The sequence below is a fragment of the Hyaena hyaena genome, unplaced genomic scaffold (genome assembly GCF_003009895.1).
Source record: "Hyaena hyaena isolate Hyena2069 unplaced genomic scaffold, ASM300989v1 scaffold_1611, whole genome shotgun sequence".
NCBI classification, from domain to species: domain Eukaryota; kingdom Metazoa; phylum Chordata; class Mammalia; order Carnivora; family Hyaenidae; genus Hyaena; species Hyaena hyaena.
The window spans coordinates 106,205-131,450 of record NW_024082244.1 but is presented as its reverse complement, the minus strand read 5'-3'; the positions used below and the strand labels follow the sequence as shown (position 1 = coordinate 131,450).

Below are 25,246 nucleotides of genomic sequence, written 5' to 3'. Positions count from 1 at the left end.
CCTTCTTCCTCTCCACATCATCACATTTTTGTTTCATACTCAAACTCTGACTTTTTTTTGTAGTTTTTTCCCCAAAGTTTCTGGTTGACATTTCTTTTTCTTATTACAGTAATTTTTTAAAATGTATCTTTTATGGAATCTGTGGTGTTTTCCAACTTATTTCTTCCATACATTGCTCTGAATCTACCTCAGTCTCCTCAGACACCTCATATCTTGCTGTAATGTGGAAAAACACCCCATCCCTGCTTTTTCCAGGCTCACTGCACAGCTCATCATGGAAATCCATTTTCTTTTTTTTTTTTAACTTTTTTTTTTAAATATTTTTTATTTATTTCTAGGAGAGAGAGAGAGAGAGAGAGAGACAGCGTGAGCAGGGGAGGGTCAGAGAGAGAGGGAGACACAGACTCTGAAACAGGCTCCAGGCTCTGAGCTGGCAGTCAGCACAGAGCCCGACGCGGGGCTCTAACCCACGAACCGCGAGACCATGACCTAAGCGAAAGTCGGACGCTTAACCGACTAAGCCACCCAGGCGCCCCTATTTTCTTGATCCCTAGTTTTATGTATGTATGTATGTATTTATAAATTTTTATTTAAAAACAATAAATGTTTATTTTTGAGAGAGAGAGAGAGAATGAGCAGGGAAGGAGCAGAGAGAGAGGGAGACACAGAATCTGAAACAGGGTCCAGGCTTTGAGCTGTCAGCACAGAGCCCAATGCAGAGCCTGAACACCCGAACCATGAGATCATGACCGGAGCTGAGGTCATACAGTCAACCAACTAAGCCACCCAGGTACCCTAATTTATTTATTTAGTTATTTAAATGTTTATTTATTTATTTTGAGAGAGAGAGAGAGAGCTCATGCACAGGAGCAGGTGATGGGCAGAGAGAGGGAGTGAGAGAATCCCAAGCAGGCTCCACTTTGTCAGCATACAGCCTCATGCGGGTGCTCAATCTTGAGGAATGATATCAGGCCCTGAGCTGAAATCCAGAGTCGGACACTTAACTGACTCAGTCACCCAGGTGCCCCGATACCCAGTTTTAGTCCAGAAGTTTATTTCTTCTTTTTCAGTATTCACCCTTATTTTCCTAGAGCTCATCCTCAAGTCTAACACCAAGGAACTACGTGTGGGACATAAGCTCTGTAAGGCTTTTCCATTCTTCAAAGTGCCTCTCTTTGCCTTCATGCTTGACTGGTTTCTTTCAGCTCTAGAATTTCTCTGGGTGATTCCTTTGGCTCTTCCCTCCCACCCATTACCCCTACTGTTTCTCCAGCATCTGTTGAGTGAGTTCTCCTGGCCTTGTACTCTGGAGGCCATCATCATCTCTGTCCCACATTTCATCTTTGTGATTTTTATCAGGCAGACCTCACACCCATCTATAAGCATTTAGTTTGTAAGTCAAAATTTAATTTTCATATTGTTCTGTTTTACTAATGCAGTATCCTCTTGAATTTCTGTGAGGCTATTACTTTTTTAAGGAGCAATTTTTTTTTGTTCCTTTCATTGACTTCTCCTTAGATCTTTTGTGTCTTTAATTGTGTCTCTCAGGGTGCCTGGGTGGCTCAGTCAGTTGACCGTCCGACTTCAGTTCAGGTCATGATCTCACAGTTCATGGGTTAGAGCCCCACATTGGGCTCTGTGCTGACGGTTAGCTCAGAGCCTGGAGACTGTCTTCTGATTCTGTGTCTCCCTCTCTCTCTGACCCTCCCCTGCTCACACTGTCTCTATCTCTCTCTCAAAAACAAATAAAACATTTTTTAAAAAATAAAAAAAATTGTGTCTCTCATGCTGAGTGCTGTCCTCAAATATCTCATGACTCAGTTTCCCTTTCAGAGGACCTCAGGTTAAGAAAAGGCTGTCCCAGGCTCTGCAGAAGTATGTAGGCCTTACTACAGGTCCCCCAGTTGCTAAAAGAGAGGAACTTAACTTCGTGGTGCTAACATCTTGATGGCTGCCTATATTTTCTTGAGGGAGTTCTGTTTCTTTTTATTTAAGGATGTCCAGGATTTGTTTTAATGAGGTATGCTAAGAGATTCAGACACAGAAGTAGCTGTCATGAAGGAAGCAGTTTTTACTCACAGTTCCCTAGAAACCAGAGGCAGAGCACACCATGCAAACCCACACAGGAAAGCACCGGGGTGGGTCAGGAGGCAGAGGGAGTGAAGGGGAAACATGGGCAAGAGCCTTTATTGTGGTTTCCTTGGAATGGAACTGGTGAGGCAGGGTGAGCAGAGTTAAGATTGTCCAGTGTGAATAATTTCAGTGGGCTCTGGATGATACAAGCTGTCCCTAGCTGTGTGGTACCTGGCCCTTGGGTTAATAGGGCAGAGGGAAGGAGGCCTGGAATATGAAACCCTGATATAGGAGGTGGCTGGGGTGGTTTGCATTTGAGACATGCACTGGTGAGCAAGTTGTCTGCTATCTCTGGGAACTGGCTAACCTGGGACTGTAAGGGGGACATAGTTCATCCAGGGTCAGCAAAGCATCAGAATACAGAAAATTAAAGACATGAATAATAAGGGCTGTTGGCTTTAATTGTTCTTTCTTCCTGTTTTGTGTCTTCCTCCCATTCCCTTTATAGAATTTGGTAACTCCTATCTGCAGGAGGTTCTGAACATGGGCAGGGAGGGGGCTGGGGAGCATCTGTCTAAAACTTGTACCTAATTCTTCTCTTTTCACTTGCCCGCCTTATGGTCATTGCTAATCATGGAGCTCAGAATGTCTCTGGGCTCTGCCTGTGCCCAGCAACTTCCTGAGCTTATAGCTTTAGTCATTCATGATGTATAGAATAAGCATCAGCCAAGCATTGGGTGCATTCAGGAGACTGGGACTGGAGCTTTGAGTACAGTGAATCAAAATCCATGCCTGCATGGGGCTCTCAGTGGCAGAGAGCTTCCACCCTACAGATAGACAGAAATTTCTCATCTGCTCATGTCCTATGAAATTGTCTTCAGGATTAACTTCTGCTAAGAACTTTGTTTTATGTACATATGAAAATCACAGTTCATATGAAATGAGGGGGTGGTGGTGGACATTGGCTTCTACGAACCTCTGCTCTGAGATCTCCCAAGCCAGCTGTGAATGGTGTCATCATGTTCCAAGCACAAATAGTAGCATCTGTCAGAGCTATTCCAGCTGCAGTCATGACAGGCCTAAGGGCACGGGAGATCCACTGGCTGGCTGTGTTGACTCATGAAATCCTTTTTGTGTTTCTAGTGCTGATGAGCGATTTGATGCCACATTCCACACCAATGTGTTAGTTAATTCTTCTGGGCATTGCCAGTACCTCCCTCCAGGTAAGATCTACTTCCTCAGACAATTTTGGTGAGTTTGGGGTGCCAGTCTCGATGGTTGCTCATGCAAGTGGTGGGCATCTTTTGCCTCATTCACTCTCACCCCTTCCTGCTTTCTTTCATGTGTACTTGCACATATTTCCTGAACATGATGATGCCATCTTTCCCTTTTTTGTCACTGGGTCATGGCTCAACCTGTCTTCAGTGGCATGCCCTTATTGGGTGCCTTGTGTTCTTTAAAGTTAACCCACAGTGAAAACAAGTCCACCTTGTCAAGTCATTTCCAGTTCTCCTTACAACCTGCAAGCCAAACACCCCGGCCATTCCCTCCACCCATGTTTCAGCTTGCCATTTCCTCTCCCATTAGACTGCAAATCTTGGCAGGTGCTGCTTTCCAGGTGTTGGGGAAGGATGGTGGGCTTGCTGGCTTCTTGAGTGTGTGTGTGTTCAAGAGCACTTGTGTGTTGGAAATAACTGGCAAGTGATTTCAAAGCAGGACTCATCAGTGACTCATTCCTAACTGAGCTGCTCTTCTCTTTCCCAACCAATTGATGGTTAACTGCTTCCTGAGATTGATTTTTTTTCCCACCAGCCCATCATTTCTGTCAATTCACTGGGCCCTGGCTGTTCACTGAATAATATAGAGCACAGGGAATCTGGGTTTTAGTGCTTTGAGGCATTAACAGAATTTTAAAAATCTTTGAGATGAATTTTTACATGTTCTTTTCCAGGATTATCTCCCCCACTGCAACTATTTAACTTCCTGCTCCTAGGCAATCTGCAACCACCTCCCACCTCACCACCAACACACACACACACACACACACACACACACACACACACACACCCCACACCATACCCACACACCTACCATCCCCTGCACACCACATACACAATATACATTATACACCACACATACCACAAATAAATCTCACATACATACCTCCCCCCATACATACACCACAGCATATCCACACACCTACCACCTCTCACATACACACACACACCTACACACACTATATCATATCCACACACCTACTACCCCACACACACCACAAACACACACACATGCACATACACTACACACCACACTCATCACACATACACACCCCACATACATACCTTCTCAAAACACATTCATACAACACACCACAGCCACTCCACAGACACACACTACACTATACCACACACACACACACACACACACACAGATATACACCATACCATATCCACACACCTACCACCCCCTGCATACCACATACATACACATATTACACAGCACAAACACCACATATACTTCCCACATACATACTTCCCCCCATACACATGTACCCACCACACCAGCCCCCCCACACACACACCACACCACACCCACACACCTACCATGCCCCCACAACACACACACACACACACACACACACATTATACCCCACAGACATACCATAAACCCCACATTCCCACATACATACCTCTCTCACACATATCCACACACCAACCACACACCCCCACATAACACACACACTATACATCACACGTATACCTTCTGATTGATTTCACAGCACAGCAAAACTGGCCTTGCCTCCTGAGTTGCTGCTTACATGCTCTTCCTCATTAGCGGAAGATAAGCATCTCATGGTCAGATTCCATGTTTATACACCTTAGAACAACCAGTAATCAACCAGGTGCCTGGCCCACCTGTCCATAAATGAATGTGTGCATGATTAAGCCTATCAAAGGCAGGTAACTCCCAATAATGTTTGTATAGACTGAATAGCTAAAGATCTTCAGGTTTTCTATCTTAAAGTATGTGCTTCTATGTTACTTTCCCCAGTTCCTTCACCCCTCACCTGGCCCAAGCAGGGTTTTCACTTAACAGTAGGCCCCTTGGGGACTGAGGCTGTGGGATGAGCTTTCCATCACATGCACATTCTTTTTTCACCAGCCTTTGAGTTGCAGCTTCTATTACAAGGGCTATTTTAAAAAACGATCTCCAGTAGTCATCAGTATACAAGAATATGGTGCTACAGATTGTTTTGAAGGCTGAAGCTATTTTCAGCTACAAGAAGCAGCACTCCTGAGCCCCAAGCTGCCTATGTGCAGTAGCCCCCTCTGGGGCTTCATTCCTGTGTCCCAACCTCCATGGCCCCAGGCGCCTGGTAGGGACAGGCATGTTGTGCTGTGAATGTGGGAGTCTCCCCTACATTGGCAGGAGCAGTTTGGAGCTTTCTGGCCTGGGGCAGAAAGTCTATGCCCTGGGGTCATGTAGAACAGATATGGGGTGTTGTTCTGTTCATGCAACTAAGCACAGGCAAAAAAAATGTTTTAGGTGCACGATTTGAAATAGAGGCTTGGTTGTGAAATTACCTTCTTTTCTCTTTCATATTTTTATAACAGCTTTACTGAACTCTAATTTACATATCATACAATACACTGATTTTAAATGCATGATTCAGTGATTTTTAGTGAATTCATAGAGTTGTACAACCATTGCCACAATCTAGTGTTAGGACTTTTTTTTTTTTTTACAAATAGTTTATTGTCAAATTAGTTTCTACATAACACTCAGTGCTCATCCCCAAAGTGCCCTCCTTCATGCCCATCCCCCCCTCCCCCCCACATCCATCAGTCCTCAGTTTTTGTCAGCATTCAAGAGTCTCTCATGGTTTGCCTCTCTCCCTTTCCCCCACCATTTCCGCCCTTCTTCTCCCCCTTGGTCCTCCGTCAAGTTCCTCCTAATCCTCCTATACGTGCAAACATATGGTATTTGTCCTTCTCTGCCTGACTTATTTCGCTCAGCATAACACCCTCAAGGTCCATCCATGTTGCTACACATGGCCAGATTTCATTGTTTCTCATTGCCATGTAGTATTCCATGGTATAGATAAACCACATCTTCTTGATCCATTCGTCTGTTGATGGACACTTAGGCTCTTTCCATGTTTTAGCTATTGTGGAGAGTGCTGCTATGAACATTGGGGTACATGTGCTCCTATGCCTCAGCATTTCTGTATCCCTTGGGTAAATTCCTAGCAGTGCTATTGCTGGGTCATAGGGGAGTTCTATTGTTAGTTTCCTGAGGAACCTCCACACTGTTTTCCAGAGGGGCTGTACCAGTTTACATTCCCACCAACAGTGCAGGAGGGTGCCCGTTTCTCCACATCCTCGCCAGCATCTAGAGTTCTCTGATTTGCTCATTTTAGCCACTCTGACTGGCATGAGGTGGTATCTCAGTGTGGTTTTGATTTGTATTTCCCTGATGAGGAGGGATGCTGAGCATCGTTTCATGTGTCTGTTGGCCATCTGGGTGTCCTCTTTGGAGAAGTGTCTGTTCATGTCTTCTGCCCATTTCTTCACTGGGTTGTTTGTTTTTCGGGCGTGGAGTTTGGTGAGTTCCTTATAGATTCTGGATATTAACCCTTTATCTGATATGTCATTTGCAACTATCTTTTCCCATTCCGTTGGTTGCCTATTAATTTTCTGGGTTGTTTCCTTTGCTGTGCAGAAGCTTTTAATCTTGATGAGGTCCCAACAGTTTATTTTTGCTCTCAATTCCCTTGCTTTTTGGGATGTGTCAAGTAAGAAGTTGCTGCGGTGGAGGTCAAGGAGGTTGTTTCCTGCTTTCTCCTCTAGGGTGTTGATAGTTTCCTGTCTCACGTTCAGGTCCTTTATCCATTTTGAATTGATTTTTGTGCATGGTGTGAGAAAATGATCTAGTTTCATTCTTCTGCATGTTGCTGTGTTAGGACTTTTTTTAAGTGTATTTATTTTGAGAGCAAAAGTGCAAGCAAGGGACGGGCAGAGAGAGAGGGAGAAAGACAATCCCACGCAGGCCCCATGCTATCAGTGTGTAGAGCCAATATGAGGCTCTCTCTTACCAACCATGAAATCATGACCTGAGCCGTAACCAAGAGTCAGACGCTTAACTGACTAAGCCACTCAGGCACTCCTAGAACATTTTTATCACCCCGAAAAGATCCTTTTTGCTGATCTGCAGTTAATCCCATCCTTACTGCCAGTTTCAGGCCACCATTGATCTAAATTCTGTCTCTGGAGATTCTCTTTCTCTGGCTATTTCATAGAAATGGAATAATTCAGTTACAGAGTTACATTTTCTACAGGCAACATAGGTTTGAGAGGATCTAGTGCATTAGTGGGAGGGCAGTGTCTGTAATGATTTCCAGACGCCCATGAACATTGGGTGTAACACTGAACATCATACTTAAAGGAACTTGAGGGGACAGGAAGTTATTATCCTTTCCTGACTTGGTTGTGGGTGAGGGTTGGTGTTTGCAAGGCTGTTACATCCCTTCCTCCATTCACTTTTTTAAATTAAAAAGGAATAAATTTAATAACATTTAACTTAATGTTTATTTATTTTTGATAGAGAGAGAGAGACAGAGCATGAGCAGAGGAGGGGCAGAGAGAGAGGGAGACACAGAATCTGAATCAGGCTCCTGGCTCTGGGCTGTGAGCAGGGCTCGAACTCACTAACTGGGAGATCATGACCTGAGTTGACATCAAACGCTTAACCAACTGAGCCACCCACGTGCCACCTCCATTCATTCATTTTATTTAAAAAAAATTAATGTTTTATTTATTTCTGAGAGAGAGAGCATGAGCAGGGGACCGTCAGAGAGAGGAGACACAGAATCTGAAACAGGGTCCAGGTTCTGAACTGGCTGTCAGCACAGAGCCTAACACGGGGCTCCAAACCAGGAACCATGAGATCATGACCTGAGCCAATGTCAGATACTTAACCCACTGAGCCACCCAGGCTTTTTAAAATTTAGTAGCAAAAATGTACAGAGGTGACTCCCCAGGAATGGAGGCACCCTTAGTTAGCTCTTTGTGCCTTCTCTTGCCTTCCAGCCTTTTTCTGGGCAGGGAGGAACACATGGACATAAATTGCTGGAAGGGTTTATCTGGTTTCCTCTCTGTGATGTGGCCAGAAATTCACTCCCAACTTGCCTTAACCTGGAATTACTCCTTTCAGTGGAAACTCTCACTTGCCCTCAAGCACTGAATCTTCAACTTAAATTTACCAGTCTTTGTTCTGTCCTTACTCTAGAATGTAAACTAGTTAAAATTATCCCCCACATATATTTCTAGAAAACCAAGTATTTTCTCATTTTTTAACCTAAGGAAAATGTTCATGCTGTCCTCCACCAAAAAAGACACACAAGCACACATAGACACAGAAATGTATAGTTTAACTCACCAGCCCTTTCTCAGGCAATGAAGACTAGGCGCTGCATATTATGCACAGCATATGAGGATAGAAACCAAGGGATTGCTTTGTATGTATGTATATATGTATTTATATTTAAATTTTTAAATATATATTTTAAATTTTTAAATGTTTATTTTTGAAGAAGAGAGAGACTGTGAGGGGGGAGGGGCAGAGATAGAGGGAGACACAGAATCTGAAATGGGCTCCAGGCTCTGAGCTGTCAGCACAGAGCCTAACACAGGATTCGAACTCAGGAACCGCGAGATCATGACCTGAGCTGAAGTCAGACACTTAACCGACTGAACCACCCAGGTGCCCCTATGTTTTTTATATTTTAAAATGTATTATGTTTATTTTAAAATTTTCCAGCTTTATTGAAGTACAGTGGGCAAATGAAAATGTAATGAGGTGTACAACATGATGACTTAATGTACATTGTAAAATTATTTCCACAATCAAGTTAACATATCTATCACCTCACATGGCTGGGTTTGGTTTTATTTTGTTTTCCAAGAGAATGTTTAAGTTCCTCTCTCAGCAAATTTCAAGTATACAATATTTTTAACTAGAGTCACCATGTAGTACATTAAGAGCCTTAGAACTTACTCATCTTTTAACTGAAAGATTGCCCCTTTGACCAACCCCTCTCCATTTCCCCACCTCTCCCAGACCCTGTCAACTCAATAGTTCTGTGAGTTCAATTGTTTCATTTTTTTTTCAAAATCTACACATGAGATCATATAGTATTTGTCTTTGTCTGGCTTATTTCACTTAGCATAATACTCTCCAGCTTCATCCATGTTATTGCAAATGGTGAAATTTCCATCTTTTTTTTAAGACTGAATAGTACTATCTAGTGAGAGAGAAAAAGAGAGGAGAGAGAGAGATTTTATAATCTTTTTCTTTATTCATTCATCCATTAATGAACACTTAGGTTGATTCTATGTCTTGGCTATTGCAAATAATGCTGCAGTGAACACAATGAATATGGGAGTGAAGATATCTCTTCCAGATAATGATTTTATTTCCTTCAGATATATACCCAGAAGTTGGATCACTGGACCATATAGTAGTTCTACTTTTTATTTATTTATTTTTTTTAGGACTCTCCATACTGTTTTCATAATGACTGCACCAATTACATTCCCACCAGCTGTGTATTTAAAGCACAGCTCAGTCACCTTCCATTTTGGTTTTTCTGACTGTTTTCATTGCCCACATAGGCATATTCAAGAGCTCCTGCTACATTGATGTGCGCTGGTTCCCCTTTGATGTGCAGCAGTGCAAACTCAAGTTTGGGTCCTGGTCTTATGGAGGGTGGTCCTTGGATCTACAGATGCAAGAGGCAGATATCAGTGGTTATATCCCAAATGGAGAATGGGACCTTGTGGGTAAGTCTAGCAAAGACATAAGACCAGAATCCTTGTAGAAAGCCACTTTATTCCTGTACTGGCTTTAAAAGTTTGGGATTTTCCACTGTGCTTGTCAGTGTGAGCATTTATTGAACCCTGCAGCAATCTCTATAATTTACTGAGAGCTATACAATGAGAAACAAAAAACAATTAGAAGATTCAGTGCTTTCCATGACAAGTGTGTAGTTATTTAAACAAGTCAGTGCTAGTATAGGCATCACTATATTATTAGATTCTGCTCCATTCCTAAAATCAGGCTGGACAGTAAATTGCAATTCATGGGATACTATATTTGATGATTTTAAACAGAAAAACAATAATTACATTTATAATGGTGTAAAGATTATAATGTATTGTTTATAATCCTGGTGTCTTAGTCCCTTCAGGCTGCTATAATGGAGTACCATAGACTAGGTGGCTTATAAACAACAGAAATTTATTTCTCACAGTTGTGGAGGCTAGAAGTTCAAGATCAAGGCACTGGCAGATATGGTGTCTGCTGAGAGCTTGCTTTCTGGTTCATAGATAGCTATCTTCTTGCTGTGTTCTTACATAGCAGAGAAGACAAAGGAGTTGTCTGGGTCTCTTTTATAAGGGCAATCATTCCATGCATGAGAACTCTGCTCCCCTTAAAGGCCCTATCTCCAAATATCATCACTATGGGAGTTAGCATTTCAACATATAAATATTGTGGGGACACAAACATCCACTATATACCACATCTAATTCTAATCCATTAAAAAGTTTCTCCCCATTTGCTCCAATATCACTAAGATATTACTATACAACTCTAATAAACCAGAAAGAGTTTATTCAAACACTGATTATCCAGGTTTTTAGCACTCAACAAACCCCATGGTCGTTTGTGTGATATGCTCATTAAAATAAACAAGCAGGGTAATTTTATTCAGACAATGGTTCCTTCCTACCCCCTGCTCATGGAGGAATCCCAGGCAAGCGGAGTGAGAAGTTCTATGAGTGTTGCAAAGAGCCGTACCCAGACGTCACCTTCACAGTGACCATTCGCCGCAGGACACTCTACTATGGCCTCAACCTGCTCATCCCCTGTGTGCTCATCTCTGCACTGGCCCTCCTTGTCTTCTTGCTCCCTGCAGATTCTGGGGAGAAAATTTCCCTGGGTAAGTGTCCTGATCTTGGGTGGGAGTCTGCGACAGGACGGGAGTCCTGGCCTCCAGGTAAGCACTGTAGGGATCACTATGAACAGTGCAGGATGTGTTGCAGCTCTGGATGCAGAGATGTTGCAGAGCCTTATTGGTGCATTACACACTGATCTGCCAGCTCAGGCGTCTCCCCAACGTCACAGGCTCCTGATCTAGGCTCCATGCTGGATGCCCATGCCCTCTTGAAAATCCATAGGATCCTATGATCTTACATAGAAGATGGAAATGCCCATGAAGAGACTACTGGGTTCTGTCCTGAGGGACTTTGCTTTCTCCTCTCCTGCCACCCCATCCTGTTCCTTGGTGGCAGCTCAACAGCATTTGTTATGGACAGAAAACAGTTTAGTACCAGTTTGCATCTGTATATTTCCTACATAGGGTGGTTCCTTAGATTCAATTCAAAGATAAGAAAACTAAGAATTGGAAGGTTAAATGAATTTCTCAACATCTTAAAGAGTCACCAAAGATCATACTTAGTAAATGTAGAAAATCATCCTCAAACCCATATATTAAGTGCAAGGCTCAAATATGTTAAGTGACTTATTCGAGTAAATAGCAAAGTCAAGACCAAAAGCCAGATCTTTGATTTTCATGTTTTTGGTTTTTTTTTTCCTGCTATATGAAGCTACCTCTCGATCCTAATACAATAAAGAAAATGAGACATGTGTTGAATTCAGTAGTTCATTTTGTATTGTTGTTCTAAAATTCTGGCTCCTAAACTTATCTCTATCTAGGACTCTGGTAAATGATGTGAGATCCCCAGAAAAAATGGCCATGCTTATATGTACAGAGAATCCTGCATCTGATTTCAGGATGTCACTGACTCCTCCCTCATACCCCTCTAGTTCTTTGAATGTCAGGTTAGGCACAGTTAAGCAGAATTGAGGCCTTAAAATCTGTTCTGTCTCAAGAACCACTGTGTTTATGTTTCAGGGATAACAGTTTTACTCTCTCTTACTGTCTTCATGTTGCTGGTAGCCGAGATCATGCCTGCAACATCTGACTCGGTACCCTTGATAGGTAAGCAAGTGTTGGGCCTCTCTTGAAGACATAGGCTCATAGAGAGTGCCCTGAATTTCCTCGCACAGGAACAGAACATAAACCTGTCCTCTGTGTCCTTAAGAGCCACCTAGTCCCCTCTTTGCCATAAGGAGTAACTTGCTATAACTAATCAGTGACCCATTTTGTTCACCTGGGCACATGTAAGGGGAGTGTGGGGAGTCTAGCTTTGTTTGGCTTGAAGGTCCAGAAATGCATCCATCCTTCCATAGTTCTTCCCCTCACGTTTGTTAGGCAGCCAGATATTTTGCCATTAGAGATTTGTTACTTTACCTTGAGTCATTGTTTTTCCAGAAATTTCTTGTCAACATGTGATGAGCTCACATTTTAACTCTTAGCCATTGCTTCCTGAGATACCTTAATGTCTCTGTATAAAGTTAAAGCTTGTGAGGAAATGTAAAATGGACAAATATATTTCTATTTTAGCCAAGACAGATGTAAGGCATGACCTTCTGCCTAGGGCAGGATGACAGAAATAGAAGCTAGAATCTCTTGTTGCTACACCCCTCCCTGGATTGGAATAAATAAAAACATGTAAAGGGGTGCTCAGTGATCTAGTGGTTAGGATTGGCTTGCCACTGCAGCCAGAGTTCTATTCCTGGTCAGGGGTGACTCAGACCTCCAAGCCAGTTTTGATAATGGGAAGCAAACATTCTGACAGTGGATATTAGGCTTAATATGAGAATCCCAGTTTGGTGATGGAGATCAGAAACAGGAATGGAGTCTATGATTATTTCTGTTGACCCGTGCCACCTGAGGGCCTCCCTGTGTGGTTAGTTAGGAAGGACAGGAGTAGGGGAGCTTATATGGATACTTCCAGGCTTCATGAACTAAAAACCCAAGGTTCATCCTTGTGGAGTTCCCTTAATGTGTAATAGTTTGGCCAGAAAGATAAATTGTTGGTATGAAAAGCCTTTGTGAGTGTTCCTATTTCTCTCAGTACCATCCAGAGAGCAAGGAAACATGTTTCAACTTGAGGGTCTGACTCCATTCTTTCTACCTTCCAACACAATACTTTCAATAGACACTTTCAGCAGAAAGCACTCCATGGGAGGCAGTTGGCAGACCCTGCCTTGACCAATGAACCAAATGGGGAAAAGCCATGGATGATGCATAGCCTATGTCTAGAAAGATGGGATGCTGTTGACTTCTGATCTCTGTTGTTGAGATTTCATCTGTGGGATCCTTTGACCCCAGATACTTCCACAGGTCATTGTATTAGTCTTCTAGAAATGCCACAATAAAATTTCAGAGACTGGACGGCCTATACAACAGAAATATATTTGCTTACAGTTCTTGGAAGACCAAGCTCAAGGTGCTAGCAGGTTTGAGATCTTCTGAAGCCTCTGGTTGACTTGCAGATAACTCCCATCTTGCTGTGTCCTCATATTGGTCTTTCCTCTCTGGGTGCATCCGTGGTACCCCTTTGTGTGTCCAAATTTCCCCTTCTTATAAGGACACCAGTCATATTGGATCAGATCTCACTCTAAGGACCACATTTTAACTTAATCACCTCTTTATTTTTTTTAATTTTTAATGTTTTTATTTATTTATGAGAGAGAGAGAGAGAGAAGGGCAGGGTCAGAGACAGAGGGAGACACAGAATCTGAAACAGGCTCCAGGCTCTGAGCTAGCTGCCAGCACAGAGCCCGACGTGAGGCTCAAACCCACAAACTGTGAGATCGTGACCTCAGCTGAAGTTGGAAGCTCAACCAACTGAGCCACCCAGGTGCCCCTCTTAATCACCTCTTTAAAGGCTGGTCTTCAAATAGAGTCACAATCTGAGGAACTAGGGGTAGAGCTTCCACATATAAATTTAAGGAGGCCACAATTCAGCCCACACCAGCAAGAGCTTTGTTTACTACCCTTCTCCTTCTTAGAAATTCCTGGTGCTAACTTTAAGCCTCAAATGTCTATTTTTGGCAACTCCTCACCAAGGCACCTCTAAGCCCCCACAGTGGGGCAGTGAGTTCTTTCCTGCCTAGAGAGAAGGAAGTGTTCTTAACCAGCTGTATGGCTGTGCTCTTAGCTTTTGCCCCAGAATGTCTTTTGCTTAGACCTCACACCTCTTGAGCTGAAAGCCACACCAAAGTTTTAATAATAAGAGTTGACACTCAAGGAATGTCTTCCCTGTGTCAGAATTTCTTCTAGATTCTGGGCTCATATGATTGCTAATTCCTGCATCAACCCTGCTAAGAAGGCATTACTATCCCTGTTATACTGGTGAAGAACCTGAATCCCAGACAGGCTGAGTAGCCTGTGTAAACTCACAGATGGAAGCCACTGGATGGGGACAGGGGGTTGGGAGAGGGCTGGTTTGGATGCTCTATACTGCTCCTTCTCAGGGCCAAGATGGAGAAATGCATCCTTGCCCACTGGAGCTGAAGCTAAGGTTCTCCTGGAAAGTCACTGCCTTCCATGTCTTCCTCACACAACTGGCACCTCCTCCTATCTCTCATTAAATGGGGCCAGACTCATTTTCTTCACGTTTTTGTTTTTAGATGTTTGTTTCTTTGTTTATTTTGAGAGAGAGAGAAAGCAAGTGAGCAGGGGAGGGGCAGAGAGAGAGGGACAGAGAGAATCCCAAGCTGGCTCCATGCTGTCAGTGCAGAGCCTGATGTGGGGCTGGAACTCATGAATCATGAGATCATGGCCTGAGCCTAAATCAAGAGCCAGATGTTTAACTGACCGAGCTAGCAGGAACCCCGTCTCATTTTCTCCACTAATACTAGGTATCCAGGCCTCATATCCAGCTGATGATGCCCAGGTTTGCCCTGGGTCTGTCCTCACCCCAGCACATCGACAGCCTACAGTTATCCCTGTGGTGACCACACCATCACCACCCAGGTGTTTTCAGTTCCATGAAAGTCCACATCCTTTATCCCGGGAACAACATTTTCAGCATCCAGTGGGGTTCTATTAGCCCTCACTGAAGGAGGCGGTGGACAAAGTTCAAAACAGTGCGGTTAGGTAAACCAGACTGCTTGCATGGACAGTAAAGCAGGTCTCTGTGCTCTGGGATGACCTCTGTCTTCTGAGAATGTGAATGAGGATCTGCAGGCCTGGAGGTGGCCCTGCCTGGCTCTAGGCTTCACCACCCAGCCCGAGGCAGTCAGGCACCGCCATCTGGGTCTGCCTTCCACCCTGTGATACTTGTACAATGGAGGCCCCAGGTCTCACCCTGCGTCTCTTGTCTCCACAGCCCAGTACTTTGCCAGCACCATGATCATCGTGGGCCTCTCCGTGGTTGTGACGGTGATTGTGCTGCAGTATCACCACCATGACCCCGATGGCGGCAAGATGCCCAAGTGGGTGCGTTCCTCCTGCCCTTCACCACAAGGAGTCATGACCCTCCCCAAGGGACACTCTAGGGATGATTTATCTATCTTAAAAATCTTGCAAACAGCCCAGAATTCCTAAACAAAGAGCCATATTTCTCCTATCTGCATTATTGCATGATCTGTATGTGGACTACAGTTCCGGTGAGCATGGTCTTACGCTCTCAAGGCACTGTTCTTGCAATTGGACATCCCAGAAGAGGGCTCACACACTGACTGCTCTGCACATTTTGCTACCATAATGTTTATAAAGCTACTTTTTGCATGTCCGCTATGGAGAACTGTGCAGTGCTTGGAAGTATCCAGGAGATAAGCACACAGCCATCTTCCAAACAGAATGAAGAGTAAAAGGGTAAGAGAGAGTGAGCCACGTAATAATCTGTGTAGCCAATACATGTAGGAATGTAAGCTTACCACAGGCCTATAAAATAAAGGTTAATGGTTGCCAGTGGGAAGAGAGTATAGGATAAAAGCAAAAGGATGAAAAATAAATGATAAAATATAGCAGTCTGTTGTGTCAGCCCAGAGCATGACACACCTCCCCAGCACTTGCTTGTCACTGGGATGTGGGCTGATGCTTACCCAGTCATGCGCTGTGCTCCTTTGGAGTTCAGTTTCTGAAACTCACCTTACACTCAGGGAACCTTGATTGGGGCCACATGGGGCCTGGGCTTTCCTCACCTCAGCACAGTGTGACAACACCCAAGGGAGGGGAGGGATTCCCCCCACCCAAGATGCTTACTTGGGCTCTGCAAACCTTCTAGTCTTTTTGTCCAGAGAGTATTGCCTAGGGACAGCAGGAGCTAACAGAGCCTCTGATGTAAAAACAAGATTGTTTTCTTTGGAGACCTGTAACCTTGCATCCAAGCTCAGAAAGGAGTCTGGGACTCACCAGCTTGCTAAACACAGCTGCAAGAAGTAAGACACATTTTGTGACCTCCAGCAACAGGGAGTTTTCAGACCTTCTAAAAATATTCATGGTACACTAATTTACAGTTACCCAAAAATGAACTTAAGAAAAACTACTTTAAAAATGGCTTTACCAAGTTACTGTGTCCTCTTAGATTCTTTTCCGTAGCAAATTCTTACACTTAACAAAGACTTTCTCCTATAGCTCATTGCATCAGCAGTGGAGTGAGCTCCCAAAAACAGTGTTATCTCCCACTCATGTCACACCACTGCAGTCATGGTTTGTTTTCCCATTAAAACCTGGGACACATCTGTCCACATTCACCTACATTCTCTTCTGACTTTTATAACCTTGATACACCTGTCTACCCACCCATCCATTTGAAATAGGTAATGCATTTACGCGTCTCCAAGTCGAAATAAAAGTAAAATCATACGGAAGGATATTGGCTCTCTTCCCTGTCCCTCACTCTGCCTCCACCACCAGTACTGATGGCCATTTTAATTAATTCCTCCATTATCCTTCAAGTGTTTAATTTTGCAAATGTAAAACTAAAAAGACATTATTTCTTACGTTTAAGACATGAAGGAAACCATTTTTAGTGACCTGGTAGTACTTTAGTATCCAGAAAAATATCTTTAAAATTTTTTTAATGTTTGTTTGTTTTTTGAGACACAGAGAGAGAGTATAAGCAGGGGAGGAGCAGAGAGAAAAGGAGACACAGAATCTGAAGCAGGCCCCAGGCTCTGAGCTAGCTGTCAGCACAGAGCCTGACACGGAGCTCAAACTCACAAACTGTAAGATCATGACCTGAGCCAAAGTCAGATGCCTAACCAACTGAACCACCAATCTAAATTAAGACCATATGCTAATTATTCATCTCTCAGCATAAGTGTGTCCAAACCAATGGCTGCAAATGAAATATGGAGCTTATACGTCTTGCTTTCAATTTATATAGGCTATGCATTTTTCTTTCTGTGTATATTTGGAACATAAACAGCCTCCAAGGAACTTTTATTATGATGTGTTGCTATGAAGAAGATACTGCCAGTGCAGTGGCATTATGTGACATTTGCACAGCCAGATACAAAACCATAACCTACTAGAAGAGGTCATGAGCACAGTTTGATAAGTGCCAAGAGGATAATTTCATCTTTTGAGATGCTTTAGCCTTGAAAGCTAATGATTCAGGCCATGGAATTCAAAGTAGACTTGGCAGTGTGTATCATATTAGTTTGAGATGTGCCCCAAGGTATGCACAGACAACTCTCCACCACCTCCACCACACACACACACACACACACGCCTGGCCTTAGTTCTCCATGTGCACAGTTCCCTCTGAGTTTGGACACATTCATTGCCCACTGCACTCCCTTGAGCTCTGGTTCAGTCTTCCCCGTGCCTTCAAAGTGGGGATGAAGGGTGGACTGAAGGTACAGGTGTTTTGAGGAAGACATTGTAGACCCTTTTATGGATGAGGCTGTGGAAGGCTAAACACATAAGTAACTTGCTTACTATGTGACGTTGAGCTAATTTATTAGCGTCTTTGAAGCTTCCATTTCTTTATCTGTAAAATGGGGGTATTATACTCCATTCACAGAACCCCTGAGAGGCCCAAGTGAAATGGCATGTCTTAGGAGCCTCCTATGGAGGGACACATGTCAGGCCATGTGTTCCTTGCCTCTTAATGATCACAGAAAATCCTCCAGGGTCTGTAAATAGGCCTTTCCAGGCTCTGGAGGTTTGTCCATAGAGTGTGGGCAGGATATATAGAGTGTTATCTGCTATGAACACAAGGTTATCTTTACAGCTGCAGTGAACCTGCTCTTACGCCTTCTTGTTCTTTCATTGCCTGTCTCCAGACCAGTCTATTGCAGTTATCTCTGATAAGATGTTATAAAAACGATTACCAAGAAAGTGCCGCAGGCATGAACTTGACAACTTACTGCCTAAACTTACAGATGGAAAACATACCTGCTATGTTGCTGATGGAGTTCGCCCACAATCATAAACCAAAATTAAAATCAATATCAGGATAATTTCAGGGAGAGAGGCCATTTTTCACACTTGTCTAGGAATTTATTTTTTAACCTGGATTGAGGCTTCACATGGGTCCCTTATTTTCATTAAAGGGAAAAACAAGAAAGATCAGTGATTTCTCTCTAGCATCTTATATGCATGTGGGCAATATATAAATTACTTTAAACCAGAGATCAGCAAACTATGGTGTCAAAACTGGCCCACCAACTGTTTTTTGCAAATAAAATGTTATTAGAAAAAAACAAGTTTGTTTCTTACATGCTTTCTATGTACTTTTTTTTTGCACGTTAATAGCAGAGCCTAGTAATTGTGATGGAGACCTTATGGACTTTATTGTGTGGCCCTTTAAAGATAAAGTCTGCCAATCCCTGCTTTAGACTTTTCCAAGTACTTTTCCACATATCATGTTACTCAGTCTTCACTGTGTCCTCATGAATTAGGTTAGAGGTTCCTAAACTTCCCTGGTTCACAGCATCTTTAGTGTCTCAGGGATTTTTTTTCACAACCCCCAGGGGGAAAAAAAAAGAAAAGAAAAACAAATACCCTAATGGTTCTCTCTGTTACATCCTTCAAAACAACTTAATAAGGACAACTTTATGTCCTGACCACTTAGCACCTGTTGTCATAGCACAACCTCTCAAATCTTACGGGCACACTACCCTCATTTACTGTCCCATGTTGACTTTCTTGGCACTTGCTTTTCATCAGGACAACAAAAACCTGCTTTTCAATGATATGTCATCATTGCAAGAGATCTGATATACCAGTCTGAACTGGTTCAAGTTAGGCATTCATGCAGCATCTGATAGGTGTCACAAGGTTGCCTTGAAAAAAATTTTAAAAGCTCCAGGGGCATGCCATGGGACACTAGGGTGCCTCACAGGCAGGTAGGTATGATGGCTGCGAGTTACAGTTGAGGAACGATTGGAGAGGGAAAATGACTGGTCTTGTTCGCACAACTCAGTCAGGGCTCTCCTAAAATAATCCTCACCTCTCACCTGCTTGTCTGTCCTGAGATTGCTGTAAGAACGCCACTCCATCCCAGGTGGACTTTCTGCATTGGTTTATTCTAGGCTAACATTCGACTCAACCATTGTAAGGCATGGAATGGCTTCACTACCTGCCTGTGGTAACTCACCCGGGAAGGAGCGGGGCCTGTCACTCCTGGGGTCCACCAAGTAGGGCTGGGGTGTCAGGATCAGCTGAGGTCCACTGCCCACCCTGCTAACTGCTCGATTGTCTCCCCAGACCAGAGTCATCCTTCTGAACTGGTGTGCATGGTTCCTCCGCATGAAGAGGCCTGGGGAGGACAAGGTGCGGCCGGCCTGCCAGCACAAGCCGCGCCGCTGCAGCCTGGCCAGCGTGGAGATGAGCGCGGTGACCGGGCCGCCGACCACCAACGGCAACCTGCTCTACATCGGCTTCCGCGGCCTGGACGGTGTGCACTGTGCCCCCACCCCCGACTCGGGCGTCGTGTGCGGCCGCATGGCCTGCTCCCCCACGCACGATGAGCAGCTTCTGCATGGTGGGCAACCCCCTGAGGGGGACCCAGACCTGGCCAAGATCTTGGAGGAGGTCCGCTACATCGCCAACCGTTTCCGCTGCCAGGACGAGAGTGAGGCCATCTGCAGTGAGTGGAAGTTTGCTGCCTGCGTGGTGGACCGCCTGTGTCTCATGGCCTTCTCAGTCTTCACCATCATCTGCACCATCGGCATCCTGATGTCCGCCCCAAACTTCGTGGAAGCTGTGTCCAAAGACTTTGCTTAACCTGGTTCTGGTCTCCACCATGTAGGAAATGCACAAACAGGCGATGCCATTAGCTTGGGGAGAATTTGGGGTGCTAATCCTACAGTCACACTAAACGTGAGGACACTGATGTACCCGTAGCTGTCAGTCATGTCGTTACAGTCTCCTTGTACCGTTCAGTAACAGGATCTCAGCACGTTTTTGTTTCATCCTCTCAGAGGCTCCTTGATATCGTTGGAACATCCTTAGGGTCCCCAGGACCACTGAGAGGTCGTCTTGTCTATTCCCCAGTGCCAGGTGAGCCCTTCAGAGAGGTCAAAGTGGCTCAGGACTGCCAGGGGAAGCCTGTATAGCTGGTTTTGCATGCCTGCATGTCACTTGCCAAGAAAGCCTACATGAAAAGTCAACATATACTTTTGCCTGTTAACAAACCTAGATTGAAAATAATAATAATAAGCTACACTCACTAGATCCAGTCAAACAATTGGTCAAAGGAAACAAAACTAAAACTAAAAACCTAACTGCTGGTGTTTTCTGCAATTCAGATTTTATTTTTCTCTACCAAAGACAGTTGGTAGAGAGAAACAGTTTTATACAGTTCTTACATTTTAAAAGAAAGAGAGAGAGATGCATAGTTGCTCTTATAAATTATGCTTTTACCAGCCTGAGTCCTACCAGTCTACCCTGTGGAGGGAATTAGGACAGACACATATGTGTGTTGATTCCAAATTAGGACTAGACCCAGGCAAGTCAGGGAGATTGTATAGCTCCTGGGTGCCTCACATTTTCTGGGCTGCCCCCAGATACTGGGGAGTTGAGTCTACTCTATTCTGAAACACCCAAAGGACAAATAGAGTTCTAATAGAATTACTAGCCCAGTGTAATAGCTAAAGTTAAATTAAACCAGCTATGTTTTTTTTTAAATAATGTATTAGATATTCCACATGTACTAGAGTTGATTAGTATTAGAAACTTGTGGGTCCATACAGATGCACAACATAAAGTGAAAATATGCTAAGCTTTTCTTTATGTGTCAAGACCAGGGGCAGGGTCTGGGACATCTTCTGGTTCCCTGTAAGGCATAAACTGGGAAGGCGATGATGTGGCCAGTGGCCTTCCTGGATGAAAGGCTAATGGAAGTCAGCAGAAGGGGCCAGCAGACTAAAAGTGGCTGTACAACCTGTAACTCTAGTCTCTGGCTTTTAGGGACCTGCTTCCCCACAGCTCATCTACCCCAATGTTAGCCCAGAAAGGTGGCTTGAACAGGTGAATTCACTGGAGATAAGTGTTTTGAAAGCCAGGAAAACTTTAATTTTAAACCTATGTGGTGACACGGTTCTCCACCTACATTATCCAGGCCATAATAGTCACTTTGCCTCTTCCCATTCTCCTTATTTTTTTAATGACAGCAGAGGGAGACATGACAGAATCTCTCCTTTTCTATTGTTTCATTTAGTAACTGCTCAGAGCTCAAAACTGCAGAAGGCTTTGAGCTCCTGGGGATCTTTAATTTTCTTCTAACCCCTGAGATGGGTATATGTTATTATGAGAAAAGATTAGATTTTCAGAGCAAAAGAAATTGCATACCTTTCTTCAGCCATTGATTTCACTCATTCCTGGGTAATGTGCATGGATTGGTTTGCACTGAGGAATATGGAGGCTTGTGCATGCTCTGTGTGTGTGGGCACATAAGCACTGAGTGCAGCTGCAGAGAGGACACCTTGTTCACAAGGAGGTTGATAAATAAGGACATCCCAGCATCACGCCATTGGGAGCATGGCTGTTCTCAGAGTTCACCCATTCTACATGGGATAGATGAACAATGCACAAACTTTTCTTTTTGTGTTTATTTTTTCAATTTTAGAAATAAGTAGAGGTGTTTTGATACCTAAAGGGAATGCTTTATTTGTTACTGCTATCTGAAAATTAATGCCTACAACAGTTTTGGTTGGAAAAAAACTTTTGGTTTTGTATTTTATACAGAAAAACATAAAACAGCAAACAAAAGTAGTTTATATGTTGACCACCCAAATAATACTCTGCCATTTTAAAAGTAATAATAAGGAAAGATGCACATGTAGTGAAAAGAAAAAGAAAAGAGAAAAAGGATGAATAGCTACAGGGACCACCAATGAATGAGCTTCTGATGACTAGGAGGTATTTCCAGAAAGGAAGAAAAAGAAAGGGAAGGAGGCCAAGAGAAGGAGAAAAGGGGTGTGGAAAGAGACTCCCTTTTTTTTTTTTTTTTTTTTTTTACCATTCATGCTATGCACACAGCACTCTGCACTTTGCTTTCTGCACTTAGTGTTTTATCTTTCCATAACAACATATAAAGATCTACCTCATTCTTCTTAATAGCTGCTTAGCATACCATTGTCTTGGTGGATATAATTTCTTTCGTTAGTCTATTAGTGAACATATAGAGTATTTCCAGTTTTTATTTTTATACAAAAATCTGTAATTAACATCCTTGATTTATATCTTAGCATACTTTTGTGACTATACCTTGGTGTAAATTCTAAATTGGAAATGGAATTGCTGAATTTAAGGATATGTGCATTTAACATTTTAGTAGGTATTGCCAGATTACCCTCCAAATACCGATCAATGGATACACCTACCAAGAGTGTAATGAAAAGACCAATTTCTCAGTTTTCTCAACACTGAGTATCATCAAACAATATTTTTTTCTAATCTGGTGACAAATTATATTACGATGTTATTCTGACTTGGTTCATTTTATTATGAATGGAGTACCTTTTCAGATACGTTTTTGGAAATTTCAATTTTGTAAATTTATGTCCTTTATACAATTTTCAGTTGGGTTATTTGGCTTTTTCTTAATTTGCCTGTGTACCTTGGAACTTTTTTGTCTTATGTCTTGAGACTATTTTTATTTGTTTAGAAAACATTTTTATTTGTTTATTATTTGTGTTTTGATGTTATTATTGATTTATTTCTTAGCATATATAAAGTTTTAAGTTTTATGTTGTCAATTTATCCATATTGCCTCAGTAGATCCTGGGGTTTGTTTCCAGTTTTAAAAGGCCTTCCCCATTCTGAGATTATAAATAAATTTACTCATATTTTCCTCTAAATTCTTATGGTTTTATTTGTTTACCTTTACATAGTCTTACTCCCTGGAATTCATTTATTACAGAAAATGAAGGTAAAAATAAATGCATTTGTTTTCTCTCCAAATGGTTAGTCAGTTGTGCCAACAAAATATATAATGGTGTATCTCTGTAATACAGTTAGTCTTTTCCCCATTTTAATAAAAATGCCACCTCATTTGTAAACTAAGTTCTTCCAAGTGTTTTGGGCTATTTCTACTTATCATTTGTCTCTCTAAGAATGCCTTTCAAATCTGAAGTTTCATTCATATTAATATCAAATATTCATATTAAAATTAATATTTTCAAGACAACTATCCCCTCTACCCTTCGTCACTCTCCCTTCCTCTCTCCCTCTCTATCTCCCTCCCTCTGTCTTCTCCAACCCTGTTCCTCTCTCCAACATACACACATTTTTTTTAAATTAAGGTCACAATGGTTTTATAGATTTAGTCCTCCTATTCAAGACTGCTGGAGAAGGGGAAAAATAGTTGGCAAGAGGGAGGGAGGCAAACCATGAGAGACTCCTGAATGCTGAGAACAAACTGAGGGCTAATGGGGGTGGGGAGGAGGGGAAGGGAGGTGATGGGCAAGGAGGAGGGCACATGTTGGGATGAGCACTGGGTGTTACGTGGAAACCAACTTAACAATAAACTATTTAAAAATAAATAAATAAAGTAATCCTCAACATTAAAAAAAAAAAGATTGCTACAATCTAGGCTTGTATTCAATCTAATTTTATGCCACTTGGTAAATTTTTATGGTTTTGTTCAGATAGGGCTATGAATGTCTTGTTTATTTCTGGATATTTTATCATTTAGGTACCATTTTCAATGGAATGATTTCTTCCATTTTATTTGCTAACTGGATATATAGGAATGTAGTTGATTTTATATATTAATGTCATAATCAACCACTTTAATTGTAATTTTTACTGTTTCCAATATTCTCTTTTGCCTTCTCTTTTCCAATAATTTCCCTTATTTCTTTCTCTTAGGCAACTGCATTTGAGAACAATGTCAAATAATAATGATTCAGATGGCATACTTATCTTGTTCCTGACGTTAATGGGATGGTCCAATGTCTCACCATTCAACTTGTATGAAGACATGTATTTTCCTTGTCATAATAAAAAATAGTATCCATGTATTCTCAAACTATTAAGGCTTTCTGGGGAAGTTAGATTTTTGTCACAGCCTCTCAGTATCTATGGAGATGATCAGAAGATTTTCTCCTTTGCTCTAGTATTTGTATTATGTTAATAGATTTATTAAGACCAAACCACTATTATATTCCTGAGATGATCCTCACCTGTTATTTTTCCTACTAATATTGATAATTGAGATTAATGATTCTGCTGCTTGCTTGCTGTGCTAAACAAAAATCTCTACATGCTACAACCAGTTACTTGGTTTTAGAATCATCTTCTTCATAAGTGAAAAAGAATGCACCTGGGGGCTGCCTGAGCCCCTATTCGTATGTTTCTGAATTCCTCCCATTGGGCCAGTTAGGTCCTCAAGCACTTCTGGAGTCACCTTTAGTTACACATTGTTTTAAGAAAACTAGTTACGATCTATTTTTTTTTTTACAAATAGTTTACTGTCAAATTAGTTTCCACATAACACTCAGTGCTCATCCCCACAAGTGCCCTCCTCCATGCCCATCCCTCCTGCCCCCCACATCCATCAGTCCTCAGTTTTTGTCAGCATTCAAGAGTCTCTCATGGTTTGCCTCTCTCCCTTTCCCCCACCATTTCCGCCCTTCTTCTCCCCCTTGTTCCTCCGTCAAGTTCCTCCTAATCCTCCTATACGTGCAAACATATGATATTTGTCCTTCTCTGCCTGACTTATTTCGCTCAGCATAACACCCTCAAGGTCCATCCATGTTGCTACACATGGCCAGATTTCATTGTTTCTCATTGCCA

At 42.7% G+C, this 25,246-nt stretch overlaps 1 protein-coding gene across 1 annotated transcript in view; it reads left to right on the top strand.

Annotated features, from left to right (window-relative positions):
• The window catches only part of CHRNA7 (cholinergic receptor nicotinic alpha 7 subunit), a 115,187-nt gene extending 91,880 nt beyond the window's left edge, over nucleotides 1-23,307 (top strand). The window contains exons 4-9 of the mRNA XM_039224344.1: nucleotides 3,217-3,296; nucleotides 9,747-9,914; nucleotides 10,847-11,074; nucleotides 12,050-12,136; nucleotides 15,378-15,487; nucleotides 19,712-23,307. Coding sequence (XP_039080275.1) covers nucleotides 3,217-3,296; nucleotides 9,747-9,914; nucleotides 10,847-11,074; nucleotides 12,050-12,136; nucleotides 15,378-15,487; nucleotides 19,712-20,230 — 1,192 coding nt within the window. The 3' untranslated portion in view covers nucleotides 20,231-23,307. The remainder of the gene's footprint in view (nucleotides 1-3,216; nucleotides 3,297-9,746; nucleotides 9,915-10,846; nucleotides 11,075-12,049; nucleotides 12,137-15,377; nucleotides 15,488-19,711) is intronic.
• The last annotated feature ends 1,939 nt before the right edge of the window (nucleotides 23,308-25,246 follow it).